At 37.4% G+C, this 19,848-nt stretch overlaps 1 protein-coding gene across 5 annotated transcripts in view; it reads right to left on the reverse strand.

The window, feature by feature from the left end:
• LOC122396921 (peripheral plasma membrane protein CASK) overlaps window positions 1-19,848 on the reverse strand; it is a 236,356-nt gene that overhangs the window by 181,917 nt on the left and 34,591 nt on the right. For 4 of the 5 annotated variants that reach the window (XM_043395698.1, XM_043395695.1, XM_043395696.1 and 1 more), the window contains exons 6-11: window positions 18,708-18,779; window positions 11,040-11,215; window positions 7,591-7,713; window positions 6,222-6,411; window positions 5,595-5,716; window positions 3,715-3,894 (exon numbers count right to left, since the gene is read on the reverse strand). In XM_043395698.1, the coding sequence (XP_043251633.1) occupies window positions 3,715-3,894; window positions 5,595-5,716; window positions 6,222-6,411; window positions 7,591-7,713; window positions 11,040-11,215; window positions 18,708-18,779 (863 nt within the window). The remainder of the gene's footprint in view (window positions 1-3,714; window positions 3,895-5,594; window positions 5,717-6,221; window positions 6,412-7,590; window positions 7,714-11,039; window positions 11,216-18,707; window positions 18,780-19,848) is intronic. The other variant, XM_043395697.1, reaches the window with a different exon arrangement.

The raw sequence follows: 19,848 nt of genomic DNA on the forward strand, positions 1-19,848 counted from the left end.
AGGAACTCTCGTGTACCGTGCTGGTAAAATCGATGGCTTGGATCCTATCTAAAGCTGCATCTCCACAGCTAATGATCAATATTGGTCAATACCGGATAAGAACAAAAACGGATACAATAGGGAACGTGGAGGGGGAGACAAAGTGCCGCAAGGAGCTCCACCCACGGACAGTACCCGATGCATATACAGTAAAAGAAACCGTGGCGGGGGAAAATGCTTTGTCCCCAAAAGCAAGTCTGCGCAATCTAACTAGACAAAAGTCTCGGAATCTCTTTTTAAGAAACGATACATTCGTGAAATATGATGTTCTTTTCGGACTCTCTATCTTATCGTTGGATGGAATACGAGGACATAAAACGAACAAAAATTTCCGGATCCTCGGTGGCTAAACTCGTTCTATGTAATTTTTTATTTTAATTGTAAAATGGCGAAGAGATTTCTTTCACGTTAAGTTGCAAAATTTTATCTGATTCGCGTTTAAATCTGGCGTTATGACAAAATGTATATGTTTATACATCTCTATTTATACGTTTGCGCCGTGAGAGGCTAATTACGAAGCAATTGAGAATACTTAAACACTCCGGTAAACATAAATATAACGAAACTCAGTTGTTTGTATAATATAGCGCAAGCTTAAAATGGTGACTCAGCTGAAATGAATGGAAATATCTACTAAATGCTTGGTGTACTTTATTTATCTCGGCAGTTTACATCTTGTAACTCATGATCAAGTTATCACTACCATTAAGGTAAAATTTTTGTGCTTAAATATCTGGAAAAATATTAACTTTAGGGATAATTTCAGTCACTAAGAATTTCACTTTCATATATCCTCTACAAAATTCCCTTTTGAAAACAAGCAAGATTTATTCCGAATAAACGAATTACTGCAGCGACTTGTCTTAAATGCCACACTCGGTATGAGATTTCCTACATTTCACCAAGTATGGCGTTTCAATAACTATAATTCTGGAAATAGCGAAACCAGTATAAGTACGTCTAGAAACCAGATTCGACCGCAGTGGGTATAATGTCCCTCGGCGCGGAAACTTATTAATTCTGCGCAGTCTTAATTATGCAATTACCGTGGTTAGACATATTTGCTTAACCATTAAACCGTAGAACGGTAATAAACCGCGTCCTCGTATTGTTTCGAGCGTGGTTACCGATGGCTATCGCGTAACGAGATATAAACAGACCAGTGTCGCGATAGTTAATCGCTTGATTTATTCCTTAAATTCTGAATTAGGGTCGCTAAAGCGAATGCACGTTGAAGTAACTCTCGATAGGAACGTTACTCGTGTATACTCGTTGAAATATTCGCGTCGAGTTCGCGAACCACTCCGATTTCCAATAAACAAGCAACAGAGAATGGGTAGGTTCTTACAGAACTCCTTTGCTATTCCGTTCTGAAAGGTTTTCGACGCGATTGATCGATTGTAAATACCGTCGAACATTTGGGACACATCTGACGCAACAGTTAGAGAACTGTTGACAAACACATTCCTTTGAAGTATCGTTTCCAGAGCGAGTGCAAGCCAGTAAGCTGTTGCCTCGCTGTTGGAGTACCATTTGACGATAAGACGTTAAGCGAGGTGGCATGCTTATGCTTTGTTTGCGATCTGCTATCGCTTTAACAATTGACTGAGGTTCAAAACGTAATAAGGTCGCGCAATTAGCTTAATATTTTATGTTCGTTTCCAAGATGTTGCAGCGTTTGAAACTCAGAGTGCTCCTTAAGGCGGATTAAACTAATGAGATCAGATATTAAACTCGGAGATACGAAAAATTTAAAAACGTGCCAAATTACTTCCTTAAATTCGAAATTAGGATTTTGCAAAAATTTGGTGACACTGTTCGAATGCTTCTTAGTATTGATAACACACTTTTAACTGTTACATATTATTCGTATTCAACGCACGCGAAAAGCTTCAGAAGGAATTAACGACGTATGTAAATGGAGGGCTCGTTGTTTTATAATCGATAACTTGGCGGAATTATTGCGAGAGTAATAAAACAATTACGCGTGTGTTACATTTTATTGGAAAACGTCTCTTCGCCATCGGTACTTCAAAGTAATACTCGTTATGAGAGTTCAATAAATTTCCGATTTTATTTCGGTGAAAATATTAATTTTGCATCGATCTAAAGCGACTGACGTTTCATATAATATTACGATACAACTAATTTAATTACATCAGTTACGATAATTACGCTCCATCTAATAAAAGTTATAATTTACAAATTAAAGCTCTCCTAAATTTGTTCGGTACATCGACGACGTACAAAGTTTTATATAAAGGATGGAACCGTTGCTATAATTAAAAATGGCCACGAATGAAAAATGCAACAGTGGCAATGCTTGGCTGTCGATTCTCCTCCATTTTCGTCCGCAGTCTCGTATTATCCTTATGTAATTAAAGTAGGACGCCACGTTGGAGTCCCCCGAATCTGGGATGGAATGGGAGGTTTGTGGTAAAACGGTGGACTGATTACACGTCTCATCAGCGTTAAAGTGGACGAAAATCGGACAACGTAATTTCGCGAACAACAGGCTTAGGACAATGAACGTCTAGCATCCGGAGTGAAAAGAAAAATTAACAAGTCGGTTCGCGGAGGATCATAGATCCATTCGACTATCAGAACTCGTTCTTTTCACGGTAACATCGCTCTTTTAGTCTACCTTTGCCCGCCTTTTTTCTTTCTCCCTCCACATCGGTCCTCCTGCTCTTTCGTACGGTCTGTTCCCCCCTTTACGTGTTCCTCTCGCTACAGCTACGGAATTTTTAAATGAGAATTTTAACGATCGACCTACATTTCTGCACCCTATTTACAGTGTATCGCGGGCAATGTCAAACACCGCGGTAAATATACTACCACCAACGACCGATGCCACGACGAAAAGAAAGATCAATGCAATTGCGTGCATGCCCCAGACTTATCGGAGTTGTGACCCTTCCGAAAACTAGAGTTAGCAGGAACGAATATCTCGTAATCTAATTACCCATACTTCGATACATCTTCAACGTCAGGCTTCACTAATGAGATACAGTAAACAGAAAAATTACCTAAGATTTGATAATACGATCTCTACTTTTTCAAGATCTCTATTCATCATTTATTTATTTAGCCCAGTGTTAGTCGTGCCCCCTAGACTAGCATTGAATTTTAAACTCGGTAAAATTAACTAGGTTAAAAATCATTTTCACTAGAGTAATCTAATATTTCTGTCGTATCAATTATATCTAGTATTAATACACAGTTTCAGCATTCGCGCAAAAATCTCAGTAATGGGTTGAGTCATAAATAACTTCTACCGCATTTGATTTCATTTATAATACGTCATTTAGAAAAATCATCGACATCAATAAAAAGATCCTTTCTGCTTTTAAAGAAACTTTGCAGTTTTATAAAGTAACCAAGTTTGTCACCTACTGTAACTGAAGTGATAAAACTACCCTCCAAAATTTTTACAATCTGGTGTCATCGACAAAATTATTGGATATGTAGACATTACGTTTATTTTTCTCCTCGAATACTAGTTAAGTTCGAAATAAACATCGCCATGTACCCCGCTTTCAAGTGAACTGGCGATCCAAATTTTGTTCACTTGAAAACAGGAACTATTGTAAATGGGAATAGCTCGACAACAACGGAGCTATTATTTATTACTTAACCCAATACATGACGAATCGATATTATTCGCAGACTTACCCTCATATGCGGCTGGACCAAAAGTTCGTAGAGCTCCCGAAGATCGGCCCTGTCGATGTTTCGTATTGCTGAATGTTCAATTTCCCGAAGAAGCTCTTCAACTTCCCGCGCACGTTGAACGGCATCTGTCTGCGGCGCTCGACACGGCGTTGAAACCCGAGCCGAAATCTTATCGTACAGCTGAAGAAAAATTATCAACAAATTAGTCATAAACTACAATTCAAACGACAAGTATTTAAAAATCAATATCCTTCTTACTGGAATCTATTAGAATTTGAAATGATAACGAATATCTTCAAAACACATAAAAGACCAGTGTGTGACATTCTATGAAATTTATTCAAAAGATGTTCAAAAGGACTCGAGCTAAATGTGCACCCCTTTTCTGCAGCTCCAATTACTGAACCTGCCAGCCCTGCATTTTGATCGTATTCGCAAAACACGTTAGTTCAACGCTAAACCTTTAGATGTCTCATCGTGTTACTGTGCCTAGTGTGTGGCTCGAGTAATCCATGTTCAGAATTAATGCGATCGCTGGTCAAGCTTGCTGCACGATGCAGAGGTTCGCAGCCTCGAAGTTTAATACTGCTGATGACAAAATTGCATAGCCACAGACACTTAACAACTCTGTATCGATGATACATTTGTTTCTTGTCTAATCTCAAAAGCACTGAAAGTAGTTAGTTAAATTCTATATACATATGATAGTTCTGTTTAAGTATCAAGTCAAAGTAGCTATTTATAGAATTTTTATTTATTTTCTGGAGACTGATACTGATAATTCTGGTTCAAAGCATATTATTCTGTTCTTGTAATTACATTACCAGAGTTTCTTTAAGAAATTGAGAAATGAAAACCAATTGCGGGGAGCCATGCTCTCGGACGAGACCGATTTACTTACCAGGAGACCTGCAATTTCAAGGAGGTCACCGGCCAGTTCGGCCTCGCCGATGAACATCAATTGACAAAGTCGCATTTCTGTCTACGGCGTGGCTGTCATATGCCTAACGCGTGGGTTACCCCACGTGGCCTTTCATCGAACACAAAGAAGATGCACGTGACACATCTATCCGTTTGAATACGCGATTCGGCGACTCCGCGATATTGCGTGGCATTTTGTTTACTACAACAGCACGTCAGCCATCTTGATAGGCGAGGGGCGAGCGCTTGCGCCCTTTTCCTGTGCAAAATGAGAGCGCGTACCTCTTCCCACGGGATATAAACATAATGAAAGACGGAAGGAGTGAGACAAGCATGGCGAAAAGCAAAACGACCTCAAGGGGGTAGTGGAAACCAACAGTGGCGCCGCGTTTCACAGAAAACGGTCCATCGACCGTCAGTCGAGGAACGTCGCTGCGAAACGGAAACTCGAAGCGACCGTAATAATCAAAATTCGCATCGACGACGAATATATTTGAATGCATAATGCATTAACGTATAAATCTTGAATAGATATGAAATGCTGACGGTTAACGTCAGCAGTTAATACAGAAGAATACCGGAAGTGCGTCGGTACGTTATCGATACGAACCAGGCGCGAGTGGTTCCGACTTCCATGGCGCGAAAGTTTGATTTGAACTAGATGACACTATCGTTTGTGGTTTTGATCACCGCTAGAAGACGACGTTCTTACATATACTTGAACGTTTCCCGCGTATAATTTCGGAGAAGTTGAAATGAAGCAATGTATGAACACATTTTTGTCCCGACTTATCCTAGATTCCTCGTCTTATGAGAATGAAAATCAGAATTGCAGAAAATGGGAGCACATTTGGAAGTTGCATTTTATGTACTGCCTGGGATATCTAACAAATATTTAGCCGAAAATTGTTACAAAGAACTGAAGACCAAGTTACTGATACCTCTCAAAACGCTCGTACCTCTAAAATTGCTCGAAGGCGATAATCATCGACCGCATTCAGAATTTCGCTACGCGTCAGTCTTCCACTCTCTTGAAGTACCTCGATGTCGTCCAAAGAGTCCAAAATTTCAGCTACAGCACCTAAAAAATAATTTTATTTTCAAGAAATAACATATATTCTATAATAGTGTTATTGAATACACCATTTAAAATAACAAATAAATAATTAACATTCTGCAATGGAAAGACATTGCCATTCCGATGGTTGTAGAATGAAAGAGAAAGAGGAAGAAGAAGAAAACTATTGACTTTTTTATACGTTTAATTTTCTTCTTCCTCCTCAATGAGTTTTATTTTTTTAAATTGGGTTAAGATTATATTTCTTTTTTCCATTATTCTCACTCGAATAATAAGGTGGTTGTCGTCGGATTTGCTTCGTAAAGATGTACAAAGCGCTTTACAAAGGTAAGAAGCGTGACATAAAATTTCTGTGCAAGCGTTTAGACTCAATTTATTCACATTTTCACAACAATGAACTGTTTACTTGCTGCCGCCCATTATGTTAACTTCTCGTTTCGCAAACTTTTTTCGTCTAGCGACGATGGAGCAATTATTTCGCGAGCATTCTTTTAAGATGCATTCGTACCTGTGGTCATGACTTCCTCGTCTCCGGAGTCGAAAAAACTGTCGCCATTTACTTCCGAGTACGCGGTGTGCCACTTTTGCGACGAAACCGCCGCTTTCACAGCTTCCTTCAATTTTCGTCTCGCGTTAAATTTCTTAAGCTCTTCTATAGTATCGCTTAAATGTATTCGGGCCACGCCCTTGTCACGATCCTGCAAGTACAACAGAACATGGTAAGTGAACATACAACTTTATCAAAGCTTGTATTAACTATGTAATGGAATTCTTCAAGCTAAGGCGTACTAAATCATTAACTATTCTTTGAAGCTATAAAATTCTTATTTCAAGCCCAGTGATCATAAAAACGTAAATATCTTTTTAATTCGGTGTTGTACATTTTTCGCTCGATAAACGTGTGATATTCGCTGATCAGAATTTGTGAAATACCTACTGCAGGCAAATGGAGATCGCGAGATTTTATTACGTGAATAGAGCACGTTCCTCGTCTGAAACGATCATTAAAAACGGATCTATTATGGAAAGCAGAGCCAGACAATTCCTTCTCAATGGAAAAGAAACGACCGTTATATGCGTTTCTATGAAGTTCTTAGAGGCACAGGGAATGTGCAGTTGCGTTCAAAAAACTGTAACTAGCACAGAGGAAAAATATACACCGCTACAGTTATTTTCATTAACCGATGGAACTTTGCCCCTGCTATAGCGATCGATAGCCCAGTTGCACGTGTATTGCATCGATACATGGGGTGATTCCAAGCTTCACTACCTTAGGTCACTGGCTAACCGTCGTATCACATAGGTATATTCTCACTTTATTGCACCATATGCCCTGCACATGCGCACGCACATTCGCCGGATATAATAACAGAAAATGAGGCCGTTTATCGAAAGCCTGATACGATATAAAAAGAAGCAGATACGCTTGTTGCATCTGCTAAATAGAAGTTGTTAGCATCAACGGCTTGAATCTACCGTGATGCTGGGCGTACTAGCTGCTGGCCGAATTAACGACGTCTAAAAAGTCTTATCTCATTCAGCGTTCTCTCGACTCGGCGACACGTGTAGCGTGATAGAATGAAACGGGATTTTGTTCGCGTAAAAGTTTAATTTCTTTTCAGAGGCTGTCTGTGATTATTTTTCTACGAGTACCATTCAACGCTTAATTATTGAAAATTGTATCGTTGCTTCTAAACATTGCAAAGATCGAATCGTATGGCTTCTTGGCAACTTTTTCCTATTGCCAATATATAGTATACAGAAGCAATGTAAAATTTTGAGTAAATAAAAAAATTCCAATGGAAAGCGTTGTAGAATCACGGGGGAATTAAAAGCAGGATACGGTCCTGGGCGGTATTTAACGACACGTGACTCACTCTAAGCCATTTGTGGTTGAGGACTTCCTGTATGGTGATCCTGTGATTTACGTCTGTCGTGAGCATCCTCTGTATGAGATCCTTTGCTGGTTCGCTAATGCAATCCCACAGAGGCGTTTCCATCTGTAAATTCCAGGAATTTCTCGTTATCTATCGCAAACAAAAGGGTAAACAGTAGAGCTGTTCGAGAACTCGGAGAAAACGAATCGTACTTTGATTTACGGATCGTCGAACATAGTTGAAGCGTTCTAACAACTGTTAATCGAAATTCTTTTCAAATATCTAAAAGAAATTACTTAATCGATAAAAATGAAGGTTGTTTGTGAAGTGTATTGTAGTGACTGAAGAGTGAAACGTATCATATAGAGTTTACTGTAGGTGAAAGTTCAAACCCTGTGCTCGCTAAAATAAATATATATTTTATAAAAACAAATCTCTATATCAACGATAATGTCACACGACACAGTTGTCAGGCAGATGTGTATGCGCTTTTCTGAATTCACGGTCTAGATACGGCGAGTTGAAATCATATTTTAAAAATATACAGTTTTGCAAGCTTGTATTTTATCACTGAAATCTAACGATATTTAAACGACTGATAGTAATTATTCCATCGAGAAAATGTTAAACGTACGTAAAAACTTATACCAGTATTATTTTCATCAAATGAACAGAAAATATAAATGACTACAATATTTTATTTCGTAATTCCAAATATGTAGCTATAAAACTACAGTGATAATGAAGAGGTAAATTGGTGGAAATAACTATGCGTAACTAATGAGGCAGAAAACGCTACAGCTAGCGAAACAACACTATTCGCGAACAATTCTAATAGAGATACATATCGTTAAAGTGCGTTGAACTATCGTTAATCTTTTTGCAGTCGAGTGAAATTGTGAGAAACTCTGTAACCTTGTTTTCGTTCTATAATCAACACCTAAACAGGTATCTATTACACGTTTGAAACTAATTAAGTTAGCACTTTCGTTTTCTATTACTTTATACTTCTACCTTACGAAGAAGATAGTAAATCTTTGAACTGCACGCAAAGTTCCATTTATAATATCAATCGTGGCAACAAAATCTCTCCCTTTTACTTGTCGATTTACTGGCATCATTTTCAGAATTATGTATCACGAGATCATTCTCTATTATCCGTGGAAGATATTGCTTTACGTAAAATAGACGAACTGGCAAAGAATAAAAGAAATCTACCTAAATCACGATGTCATACTCGTTTCGAAAGCAAACTAGCCTTATGCATCGATGTAACGATTTGTCCTATGGTAAGTTAACCGTAGTTGATAGTCGCGTGACTTCAATGAGTTTCAAATCGTTCGTAACCATAACTTATAGGAGTCAGAGACGTCACTTTTCGCCGCACGATAATTTATACAACTTTGTTCCATATACAGTCGCGTCGGTATTTATGTTGACGCTGTTGTATTTCTGGTATTGACGATATTGTTCCATAATTTAAACACTTGTACGCGTCCTTCCGTACATTCTGACATTGTTTACATTATGTACAAGAAATGCCTCAGTATACCAGTGAGTGTCAAAGTGAAAACACCGCGTACAATCAAATAACAGTCAATCTGTAAAAATATTTCCTAAATTTGGTTCGCCGGAAAGTAAGTTGACGTAATCAAGTTTTTATTTCATTAATAAAATTTTGCTATTAAACGCGCATTTAATAATTTGATAATGTATTTAGTCTCTTATATAATGTTTTTTTTTGTTATGTATTGTTATTGTTAAGAATTGGTTACTTGTAGCATGCCGAAAATACGGGAATTACACGAGTCTGAAAGATTATTAATTTATAAAAGAAGGAGAGAAGGGCAAAGTTTGCAACAGATTGCCACAGATTTTGGGATATCAAAGGAAGGGGTGCGAAAAATTTATAAAAAGATAGAGACTACTGGGAAACCTGAAAATTTAGTTAGAACGGGAAGAAAAAGAAAAACAACTCCCCGTCGGGATCGAGAAATTGTTAAAATAACAAAAAAGGAACCATTTATTACTGCCAAACAGATCAAAGAAGATTTAAATTTGCCAATAGGGACCACTCAAATAAAATCCCGTTTATACGAAGCTGGGTTGCATGGTCGAATATCTAGGAAGAAGCCACAAATTTCCGAAACAAATGCTCGCAAACGTTTAAATTTTGCAAAAGAGCATTTTAATAAACCGACTGCATTCTGGGAATCCATAATTTGGAGTGATGAGTCAAAATTTGAATTACAATCAAACAAACGAAGGAAATATGTGTGGAGAAAAAAAGGAGAAGCTTTTAAACAAAATGTTATCACCTCCACCGTGAAACACGGAGGGTCTATAATGTTATGGGGCTGCTTCAACAATGAAAATGTAGGAAAATTAACAGTTATTGGTGGTATATTAACAGCAGCGAAATACGTCGATATTCTAAAAGAAAATTGTTTCCATCAATTCAAAAATTTGGGCTAGATACAGGATACATATTCCAACACGACAACGATCCGAAACATACTGCAAAGATCGTTAAAAAATTTATCGACGAAAACAATATATTGCTGCTTTCTTGGCCACCGCAGAGCCCTGATTTAAATCCGATTGAGCACTTATGGGACGAACTCGATCGAAAAATACCAAAATCGGACCGCTATACAAAACCAAAATTGATAGCCGCACTAAAAAAGGCATGGGATGAAATACAGCCCAAAACGTTAAAAAAATTAATACACAGTATGCCAAATCGTTTACTGGAAGTAATTAAAGCCAAAGGGTATCAAACTGCTTATTAAATATTTTTTTTACTGTTACTTATAGAATTATAATTTACTTTATAACCATTGTCAACTTACTTTCCGATAGACGTTCATTAGAAAATATTTGTTAATGCTATTGTTACTCAAATGAACATAATTAATAAGGTGACATTATTTACTTAAGACACGAATAAATTTATTTTTGTAAACATTTCGTATTTTATTTATTTTTATTGTATCCTTTTACGGCTATTTTATAAAAATGATAAGTGTCAACTTAAATACCGACGCGACTGTAACTGTAATGTAAAATTTGTTCACATTTTATCGCTCTCGATGATTTGATACTAATTTCTCATGACTATAATTCTACGAAATTTCCATCGATGCTCTTTTTGGATTACAAACCACTCTGGAGTCCGAATCGAAAAATTTACACCTATCCAGAGTTGGATAAATTCTTCCCGAGAATGACGAATTAAAATTCATTGGTGAATTATCTTCCGTTTACGTTCCATTATAAATTGAAATTGCCATCCAGGCGAGCAAAGCCGCGGGTAAAAGCTAGTTTACGAATCAATCTAAAACTTTTATTCGTTATTCGCGAATAAACTTTCCCCGACTCGTATCTACGAATTGGACCGTGAAGGGGTTAATTTTCATAAAGGATACGAGAATCTCGTAAACTCCTACCTGCACTCGTCCTCTGCAAATCGCTTCCCGTAGTTTGTCTCGAGAACCCACGAACGGTAGTGTGCCAGTTAGCAATATATGAAGCAACACCCCCGCTGACCAGACGTCACCAGGCTTCCCGTATTGTCTGCGCTGGATCACTTCCGGTGCCATGAAATGTGGACATCCCACGCGACCTGGACGACCAACAACATCATCAGGTGCGCGCAAAACAATCGTCGCGTCGAGCAAAGTTGAAGCGAGGCGTCAGTGATTGCTCCGAGAGTTCGCAGTCGATCGTCGCGTTAAACGAAACTTTCAACGCGCTCGAAAGTTTTTGTCGGCTCGAGCGTTGCACACGAGAAGTTCGAAACTGCCCGCGTTATTAGCGTGCTCGGAAAAATAAAGAAAAGAAAAAAAAAGGTCGCTGGGCAGCGTGTTTTAATTCCTCATCGATTGAATTCGAGCCGTTTCGTTCGACGCGCGCGAGAGAGATCGCCGAACGAAACGAAACGATCGAGCTGCTGGTCTTCTCGTGAAACAGTGGATCGACTGGACCGAACTGAATATGTGTATGATGCCAACAATCGAGTGTGTGGTATGTAAATGCGATACGGATGAAACATTCAGTGAAAAGAGAACGCATTGGCGCATCTAGCAACACTGTACGAGCACAGAATATAAAGATATTACCTAGAATATTTCGTGTCTCATTGCGCACTAACATAATCGAACATAATAAACGTGTAAGGGGCTGGTCAGAGTTGCAAGAAACGGGACATGAAGCTGCACAAAGAGGTGAAAGAAATGAACGCACGTGGACGAACATGTACGGAAGGAGATGCGTTTCTCAAGGCCAAAAGCAAAAACGGCACAAAACCGCAAAACCATTTTGATGGTAAACGGAAATATTAATAATATCATCGTTGCATTATATATTAAACACATAGTATATAATAGGGCATAAAAATTATAATATTATACAGAGTGACCTACTGAAACGGAAACATTTCAATGATTTCAGATAAAAGTTGGTTTCACAGATTTAATTGCGTGTGAAGTTAATCGTTTTCAAAAGTCACTTTTTTCCGAGCAATCAAGGTCATAAAGTTTTATTTTCGAATGGAACTTGGGCTAGACTGCTCGTATCTTATTGTTAGCGTTAAATTAGATATTCAAGAAATTTTCAAACGATTTATGTTGAAGCAAGTCTAAGTGGAATTATTATCGTAAGGCGTGTCACTGATTTATGAATTTGTTTTAAGAAGCTCCTTGATATTTACAAGTCACAGAAAGACATATGATTCTGATTAAGAATGACTCGATGATCTTAAGTGCACCGAACAATACGACGTTTGAAAGAAATTATCTTCCAAACTTACTTACCTTACGAAATCAATCAACTTTCATCTTGGGTATTTTTTCCCCGTCTGTCACTCAAAAGAGATAAGTAGAACTTCTGTCTCTAACGAAATCACCCTGTATACAATATGCACAATGCATGTAGAGAATATTATGAAAAATATAAAACATGAAAACATAGAATTGGTAATGTACATTTATAATGGAAATAAAACATTTCGTGTCGATCGTTTCTTTGATATTGTACAACGTAATTAAAAAAGCAAATGCAAACATAGCAGAGGAAATATATTTCATTTGCAGTAAGAATAGAAAACAGCATTGAAATAAGGAAGACCCAGTCCAGGTGTCTGTCAGAATTATGTAAAAATGCATCAAAGTAGGTCAAAATTATCATACGCATACAGTACGAAATATAGAGCACAGCAAATGAGAATCATGGAAGAAAAATACGTCGAGCCATATATGAATTAACATTAGCAAGTGAAGAAAATTTAGATTTCTCTGAAACGGATGCGAAGAAAAGATCGTTTGGGTGTACATATAATTTTAAACAGCGGGGAAGTAAAAACATTGTGCAAGGTGTGACATACATGCATAGTGCAGATTGCAAAATAGTGTTGCTTAATAAATTCTGTGATTATTTACGATCAATCTTTTTATTCATTGTATACTTTGTGGTTTGACCACGATCACTCGTTAATTGTAATATATTTCTACAGCATTTGCTTCATCTACTGTCCATTGCACAATTGATGAAGCACTCATGACGTATCATAAATAATTTTCATATAGTCGATAGAACCGCATTAAATGTTAGCGAATAATATATAAGTAAACATGAGTAGAATGTTTAAAATATTATACGTTTACGAAGTTGTGTAATAGCTAGAAATGTATTAAATTAAAATTGTTTATGTTATTCGAAAAAATAGGAAAATTTCGGCGTGTCATTTTTAGTGTCACATTTTTATGAATCAAGTTAATTGATCTATCTACCTTCTCGTTTAGTATAACGATACCGTTTATAACAAACCTATAATTTTTAGATGGAGTAATTTTATTGCACTATAAATTTCATCTTCACGAGCGCGTTAAAATTTTTTACTCCTCGCGAAGGTGTTCACTTGTCGATTAGCTTTACGCGAAGTTATTTGATTGACCTAATTTTTAACGGCAAAAGTCTAGAAACGTTTCTAAAGTCAATAACATATAATTTGATCTTTTTATATTACCTGAACTAAATTAAATATTTTTAAAGGCGCTTCCTGCAGAACTGAAAACTTTTTATGGCTACATTTAATGATTATATTATATTCGTAGTACATACAACTTTTACCAATATAATGCTTTTTTAACGATAGTTTTTTTTCAACTATATTTAAAAAATTTACTCTATAGAGATTACTTTATGCGTTAACATATGCACTCGAATGTGTCTGCGTATGTCTGTACACGTTCCATTTACATATTGTGTGTGCGAAGTATTCTCGAAAATTTATGGATCGATGGTGTAATGTACGACAATCCGTCACAGACAATAAACGATAGACAAACACAAATACATACAGAAGAGGCGGAACACACAGAGACAGGCTAGTCTACCGCTACGAACAATGACGACACAAATAAGCCCGACAGTCGGGCAATTCTTGAACGCAAAACAGATAAGAAAAAAAAGAGAAAGAAAAAAGAAGTAAAACTTTGAAGGGTTTCTTACGCACAGAAAGTGTCAACTAGAATGAAAAACTTTTCCAGAAAAAATTCTATCAACCATGTGTTTGTTATTTCTATTTAAAGAGAATTAAAACAAGTGCATCTTTATATAAATCTTTATATAATAAATAACATAATGCAAACAGTATTAAATATAATAAACATTCATATTTATTAAATTTTATTTAAATGAATAAGTTTATAATCCATTCGCATATAGGGTGTATAAAAACGTGTGGGAATAACGTCAGGATCGAATTGGACATACGAAAGTAATAAAAAAAAGTTCGTCTAAACATTTGTCCTATTGACCTTTTAAATAAAAAAGTTCATACGAACAATTATTCTATTGACCTTAGACCGAAAAAGTTCATACGAACGTTTGCCCTGTTGACCCTATTGATCCTAATTGACCTTGTTCCCAAGTTATTGGAATTTTTTCGTTTCAATAATTCTCGTTTAAAATGGGATAGCTCCACAGATGCTACTCAATTATTTACCATGAATGGTTTCTACCTCACGTATGACCTTCTGGATTGTTTGTAAACATGTTCATAACATTCTACGAATAACATCAGTATTTTCTAGTACTTTGGTATTCATTAGAATTGTCTTCGTTCGATATTATTTACCGAATACCTCAATTTTTTAAGAGACAATGTATTGAGATGAAACATTATTCATCGTTCAGACGCAGAAAATGTATACGTTATTATATAATCAAAGAATCAACATCAGTTTAGAGCCAAAGTATGGGCAGGAATAATTGGTAACCACTTAACCCCGTAACTGGTACACCTGGGTCCTGGGGACCCAAGAGAAATTATTTCTCTATACTGCGGAGAAATGGGTCATTATATCGAGGTGACCTACTTGCTATTTTCCTAACTCTTCCTTGACTTTTAACCTGTCACATTACTCTTTACACGAGTGTTCAGGACCATGGATCTTGGTGCATCGTTATTTTACTCTTTCAGAATTTTTTTAACGACGGCGAGTAACGCAAGTGTAAAGAATGAAATTACCCTTTAAAATTCTAGCCTTCTGATGCTATCTTCAAAATTATAGGCCATGCGCGGGAAGTCTTTTAAACAAACTCTGTATGAAGGGAAAAATTACGAAGCAAACGAAGGAAACAACTAGCAAACACTGCCGTCCACGTCACACATTTTATGTCTTAATTTTTAACATGTATATAATATCAGTACAAGATAAATATATTTGCAATAGATCGTAAATTCAAAATGAAAATAGTTTAAATTTTCAATGAAAAATCATAAAGAATTTATTTAAAAAGCTTTCTTGCAGCTCCTGTAGTTTTTAAGATAGCATTGGAGGGTAAAACTTTGAAATGTAACTTTGCCCTTCGAACTTAAGTTAACGTCGCTAAAAAAAATACGTATCCCCTACGTTTGTCGCTTTATAAAACTGTAGAGTTTCATCAAAATCGAGGGGAGACACTTCGAGTATGTTCCCCGTAAGTCCTTGCGGTTTATTTCTGTAGCCATTTGTTCTTGAAGTGGCAATTTGGATGCAAATGAAATTTGAATATGTTCCAGCGTTTACCTACATTTAAACGTACTTCGAAGGATACTTCAAACTTTTGAAACTCGTTGACTTTACAACCGTTTGAAGTATAATCTATAATAATAAAAGTGATCGATAAATTATAACTGGAGTGGTGATCGGACGAGAGCGAGCTTTTACGTAGTCGGAATAAAACCAGTGAAATACCAAGTAAAAATTATCTCTCTCTTTACTCATTACTTTTAAACTGGACAAATATCCATATGAACTTCTCCCGTTACTTAAACATGTCAAATTCACCTTTAAGTTATGCCCACATATTTCGATAGAACCGATACAAAATATTTCCCTGAAACACTATCGACGAGACGCACATTCGAAGCGTTCCAGGAATCAGAGGCAGGCAAAATTTTCATCAACGTAAAAATATGAAACTGATGAGAGACTGCTTTGCTACTCGTTAATTAAAAATAAAAATTCCACAACGAACGAATAAAAATATGACGAGTTTCTCGATTAGCCGTAATTCGACTAAAATTTTACCTGTCTCTGCCAGGAATACCGTGTTCCAAATTCAAATTTACAAAACACAATCGTAATGAACCCTTCAATCGTCGAATCCCTACAATGACGAAGCAATACTCGAGTCATTCGCACGCTACAAAACGAAACACGTCGACGTAGGGGGGATACAAAACAAAAAAAAACAGAATAAAAAAAAAGAATGAAAAGAAGAAACGGGCCTCTCTGTCTCATTCTTCGGATATTAGCTCGACGACAGAACGTGTACGTGTCACTACGCGAGCCTGCACAACGATTTTACAGGAACAAACTACCGCACGTAGGTCTAGTGGAGTGTCTACACAGACACTACGTGTTCGTCTGAAGCTGACATGACCGAACGACACGGGGGTAGAACGACTTGTGCGTATCATTGCATTGAAAACAACACGTTCGATCGATATATCAATGGTCACGAAAGCCAGCGGATATACGTGTCGATAGGATGTCGACTGACCGAGTTTCGGTGAACGTCGTAAAGACTTTTTCGGCTCGGACATATCGAGCATTCCTGTTACTTTTTTTTCACGTGTCGACGGACCGTAATAATCCGCGAGGGGCAATCGCGTTTCGAAGGATAATCGAAGCTGTTTTTTTTTTCGTGTCTACCCCCGGGTTCTCGTTGTTATGCGAGTGTGGCAGGCATACGAGTACCGATATTGTCTTCCGTGTCGCTCACTAGCGAATCCTCGGCGTCGGTCAGGTCCTCGAAAGGGAAATTGCAGCCCGTGGACGTCGGTCCTATCGAAAGAACACAGACAAATAGGAGTACGATCGTTATCGACGGAGTAATATCGGGCCGTGCAACATCTGCCCATCGTCAACGATAAGAATCTTATCGTCGTCGCCGTTATTCGTAGAGAAAGACAGACCTGTGTTTGTGTCGTTATATCAGAGAATCGAATTAGCACGGGTCAGAGCGCTCGGTGAACATGGGAACCGATTTCCTACGCGATTCTTTGGCAAGGAGCGCCTCCGACGATCGAATGTTCAACTCGTCTACGCGATTATTGAAGTTTCGATGCACCGTCGTCGAAGATAAAGCAGCTGTAATCGCTATTATTGACACCGAGTTTATTATTCCCCGGCTCGCTTTGCTACGATTCTCTTTGGACACTGCAATTTCTTCTTCATTGTGTCACCGAGTGATCATTATTAAACGTTTGCTATGAGAATGCAGTTCCCTCCTACGTATATTGTTCCCTTCCTAACCTGATAAGGGGGATGAACGGATTAACACTGAAATATGCAGCTACTCCATTTAATGGATACAAAAATAGTACACCAACACGAATGGAATTTAACAGTACATTAATGCCACTAATAAAGATAGACATAAGAAAGTAGAAGACATAAACATTGAATACGGATGATCCATAACGGATAGAACAACCAGGGAAGGGTTGATTCGTCGTGGAAAAAAATTAATCGAAGGTACATATTTAGAATAACACATCAAATTCGTGGGTACGAAGTTTCGTTTTTAAGAAAATCAATATCGAAGTTAATAAGTACTGTAAATTAACAGTTTCGTATTAAAGCATGTTGTTATTACAAATTGCTACTAATTTAAGCACTCGTACTGCAGTTGCAATAACAGCATCATTGATCAGTTCTGACAATTTGTACGTGTTTCTAGCCAGCCGTGAACGAGCAAACACACTGATAAACATAAACAGAGCTCTATAGGTCAATCCAATTATTCCTGCATTATAAGATGAAAATAGAATTTGAATTCGATATTCAACATAAGTAATTGCTTGTTTGCTGAATAAAATTAATCTCTTCATTAGTCTGAACAAACGTGTATTCGTTAAAGCTTCCTGTCACATCATGCATTCGTTTTACGTGTCCATCCTCTCGAATTCATCGACATTCATAATTATTTGCTAGTATTTTAAACGCACGTTCTTTTATTACTTTATTTTACTTCCTGATAAGAAGGTACTGTTTGGTCTTTAAAGGATAGAAACGGTATATTTTTTCCCCCAACGATCGATTCATTCAGATTTTCTCAAAATCAAAGCCACGTACACCATTGTTCCAACATTGTCCATCTATTTGTCTACCGAGAATCGTGAAACACCCTGTACAACTGTCAATATCGATGAAAACACGTGAAAGAATGAAAAAAAATGTACACGATATAAAGGAAGTTCCAGCGAGGGTCGTTCTCGTCAAGGAGCATTCTTTCGACTTGAATTCGCATCGGCTGAAAGTTCGATGAAACATTGAAGTGATTCTATGAAGAATCTCCAGCTTGCATATCGAGCGGCTTGTTAGCGACTCGTGGTTGGAAATCTGAACGCGAAAAAGCAAGCAAGCAAGCAGTGGCAGCTTCTAGAGTACAGTAACGTGAGAGGGACACACGGATCGGGTTAAGATATAGCATAATACAATCGGTGTAAATGTGACAAGTGTATGTATATGAGTGTAAGTGTGTACGTGTGTGGGTGTGATACATATGGCATGATGATACAAGGCTCCTGCGGAAGCGATGATTAAAGGTTAGGTCAGGCTTACCCTCGCTGTCGACCTTCAAGTAGAGCTGCCCCTTTGGGCTCAGACACTGCCCATACTCGGTCGTGTAACACTCTGTATTCATTCAAACCAAATTTCAAGTTATCAGAATCTGTACTTAAGCGACACTCTTTCCACGCGTTGCCGTTAAATATAATTATATAGAACGCTCTAAACGGGCTCGGCGTTTTGCACCGACACAATTGAATGAATCTCAGAATATTTAACTTTAACCCATTCCCCTCTATTTCTATATTTTTACGACAGTGGATATGTAAATCGTGGATTCTCTCAAAAATATAATCAACAAAATTTCCTATCATTTCGAGTTTACACATTGCACAATTTCATTATTACAGCACGAGGTATTATTAATTTCGGTTTAAGACAAAGCGCAATTATAATACCTTCGTCTAAAATTCTGTCGTGTTTTAGTCTCTTTGTTGCTAGGTTATTGCAGAAATTAATCACGTCTACAGCCAACGAATAATTTGTCTTCCCCCCCTTAATACTGAAAGACAGGAAGGAAAGAATGTATTAATAAATAAATTTTTTCCCCAGCTCGAAGCGTTAAAATTGTTTCCGGGACAAAAAACAAATCAAAAAAAGCGTCCTTGTTATGCGACAAAATACCAAACGTTAATTTTTGTTCGTCAAAAAGGGAAAACGATAAAACAGCTACTGCAAGCAACATACTTTCCTCGGTTACCTGGTCGACACAATAACGCTTTAATAGCGAAGCTGGATTAACAGGTTGTCGATCGGATAATAAATATGAATTTTATTAATTTTAGTATCTCGGGAATATTGCTGAATTCTTCTGTCGAAAATCACATTACTTTGCGCTCAATAAAACCCGGCAAACTGTTCGCTGAACAATTCACGAATCCAAGACGATGCAGCTTTCAAAGATACGAAGAATGGTATTGCACTCCTTGAGATACATTGCCGAAGAAGACGAAGATATTTGCGCTGTTCTTCTTGTTAGATATGCCGAATTAGTTCGAAACTTGGATGTCTGAATGGCGGCCAGACATTTCGGCGAAATTAACGTTTCACTGTTTCGAAAGAACTTTTAAGCGAACTTTCAACCGAAACTTTGTGCCACGAAGTATCAAAAAATGATTCCTTCCTTTCGCAGAGT

This window comes from Colletes gigas, unplaced genomic scaffold, assembly GCF_013123115.1.
Source record: "Colletes gigas isolate AHSC1104 unplaced genomic scaffold, ASM1312311v1 Colletes_gigas_Sc00008, whole genome shotgun sequence".
In the NCBI taxonomy this organism is placed as follows: Eukaryota; Metazoa; Arthropoda; class Insecta; order Hymenoptera; family Colletidae; genus Colletes; species Colletes gigas.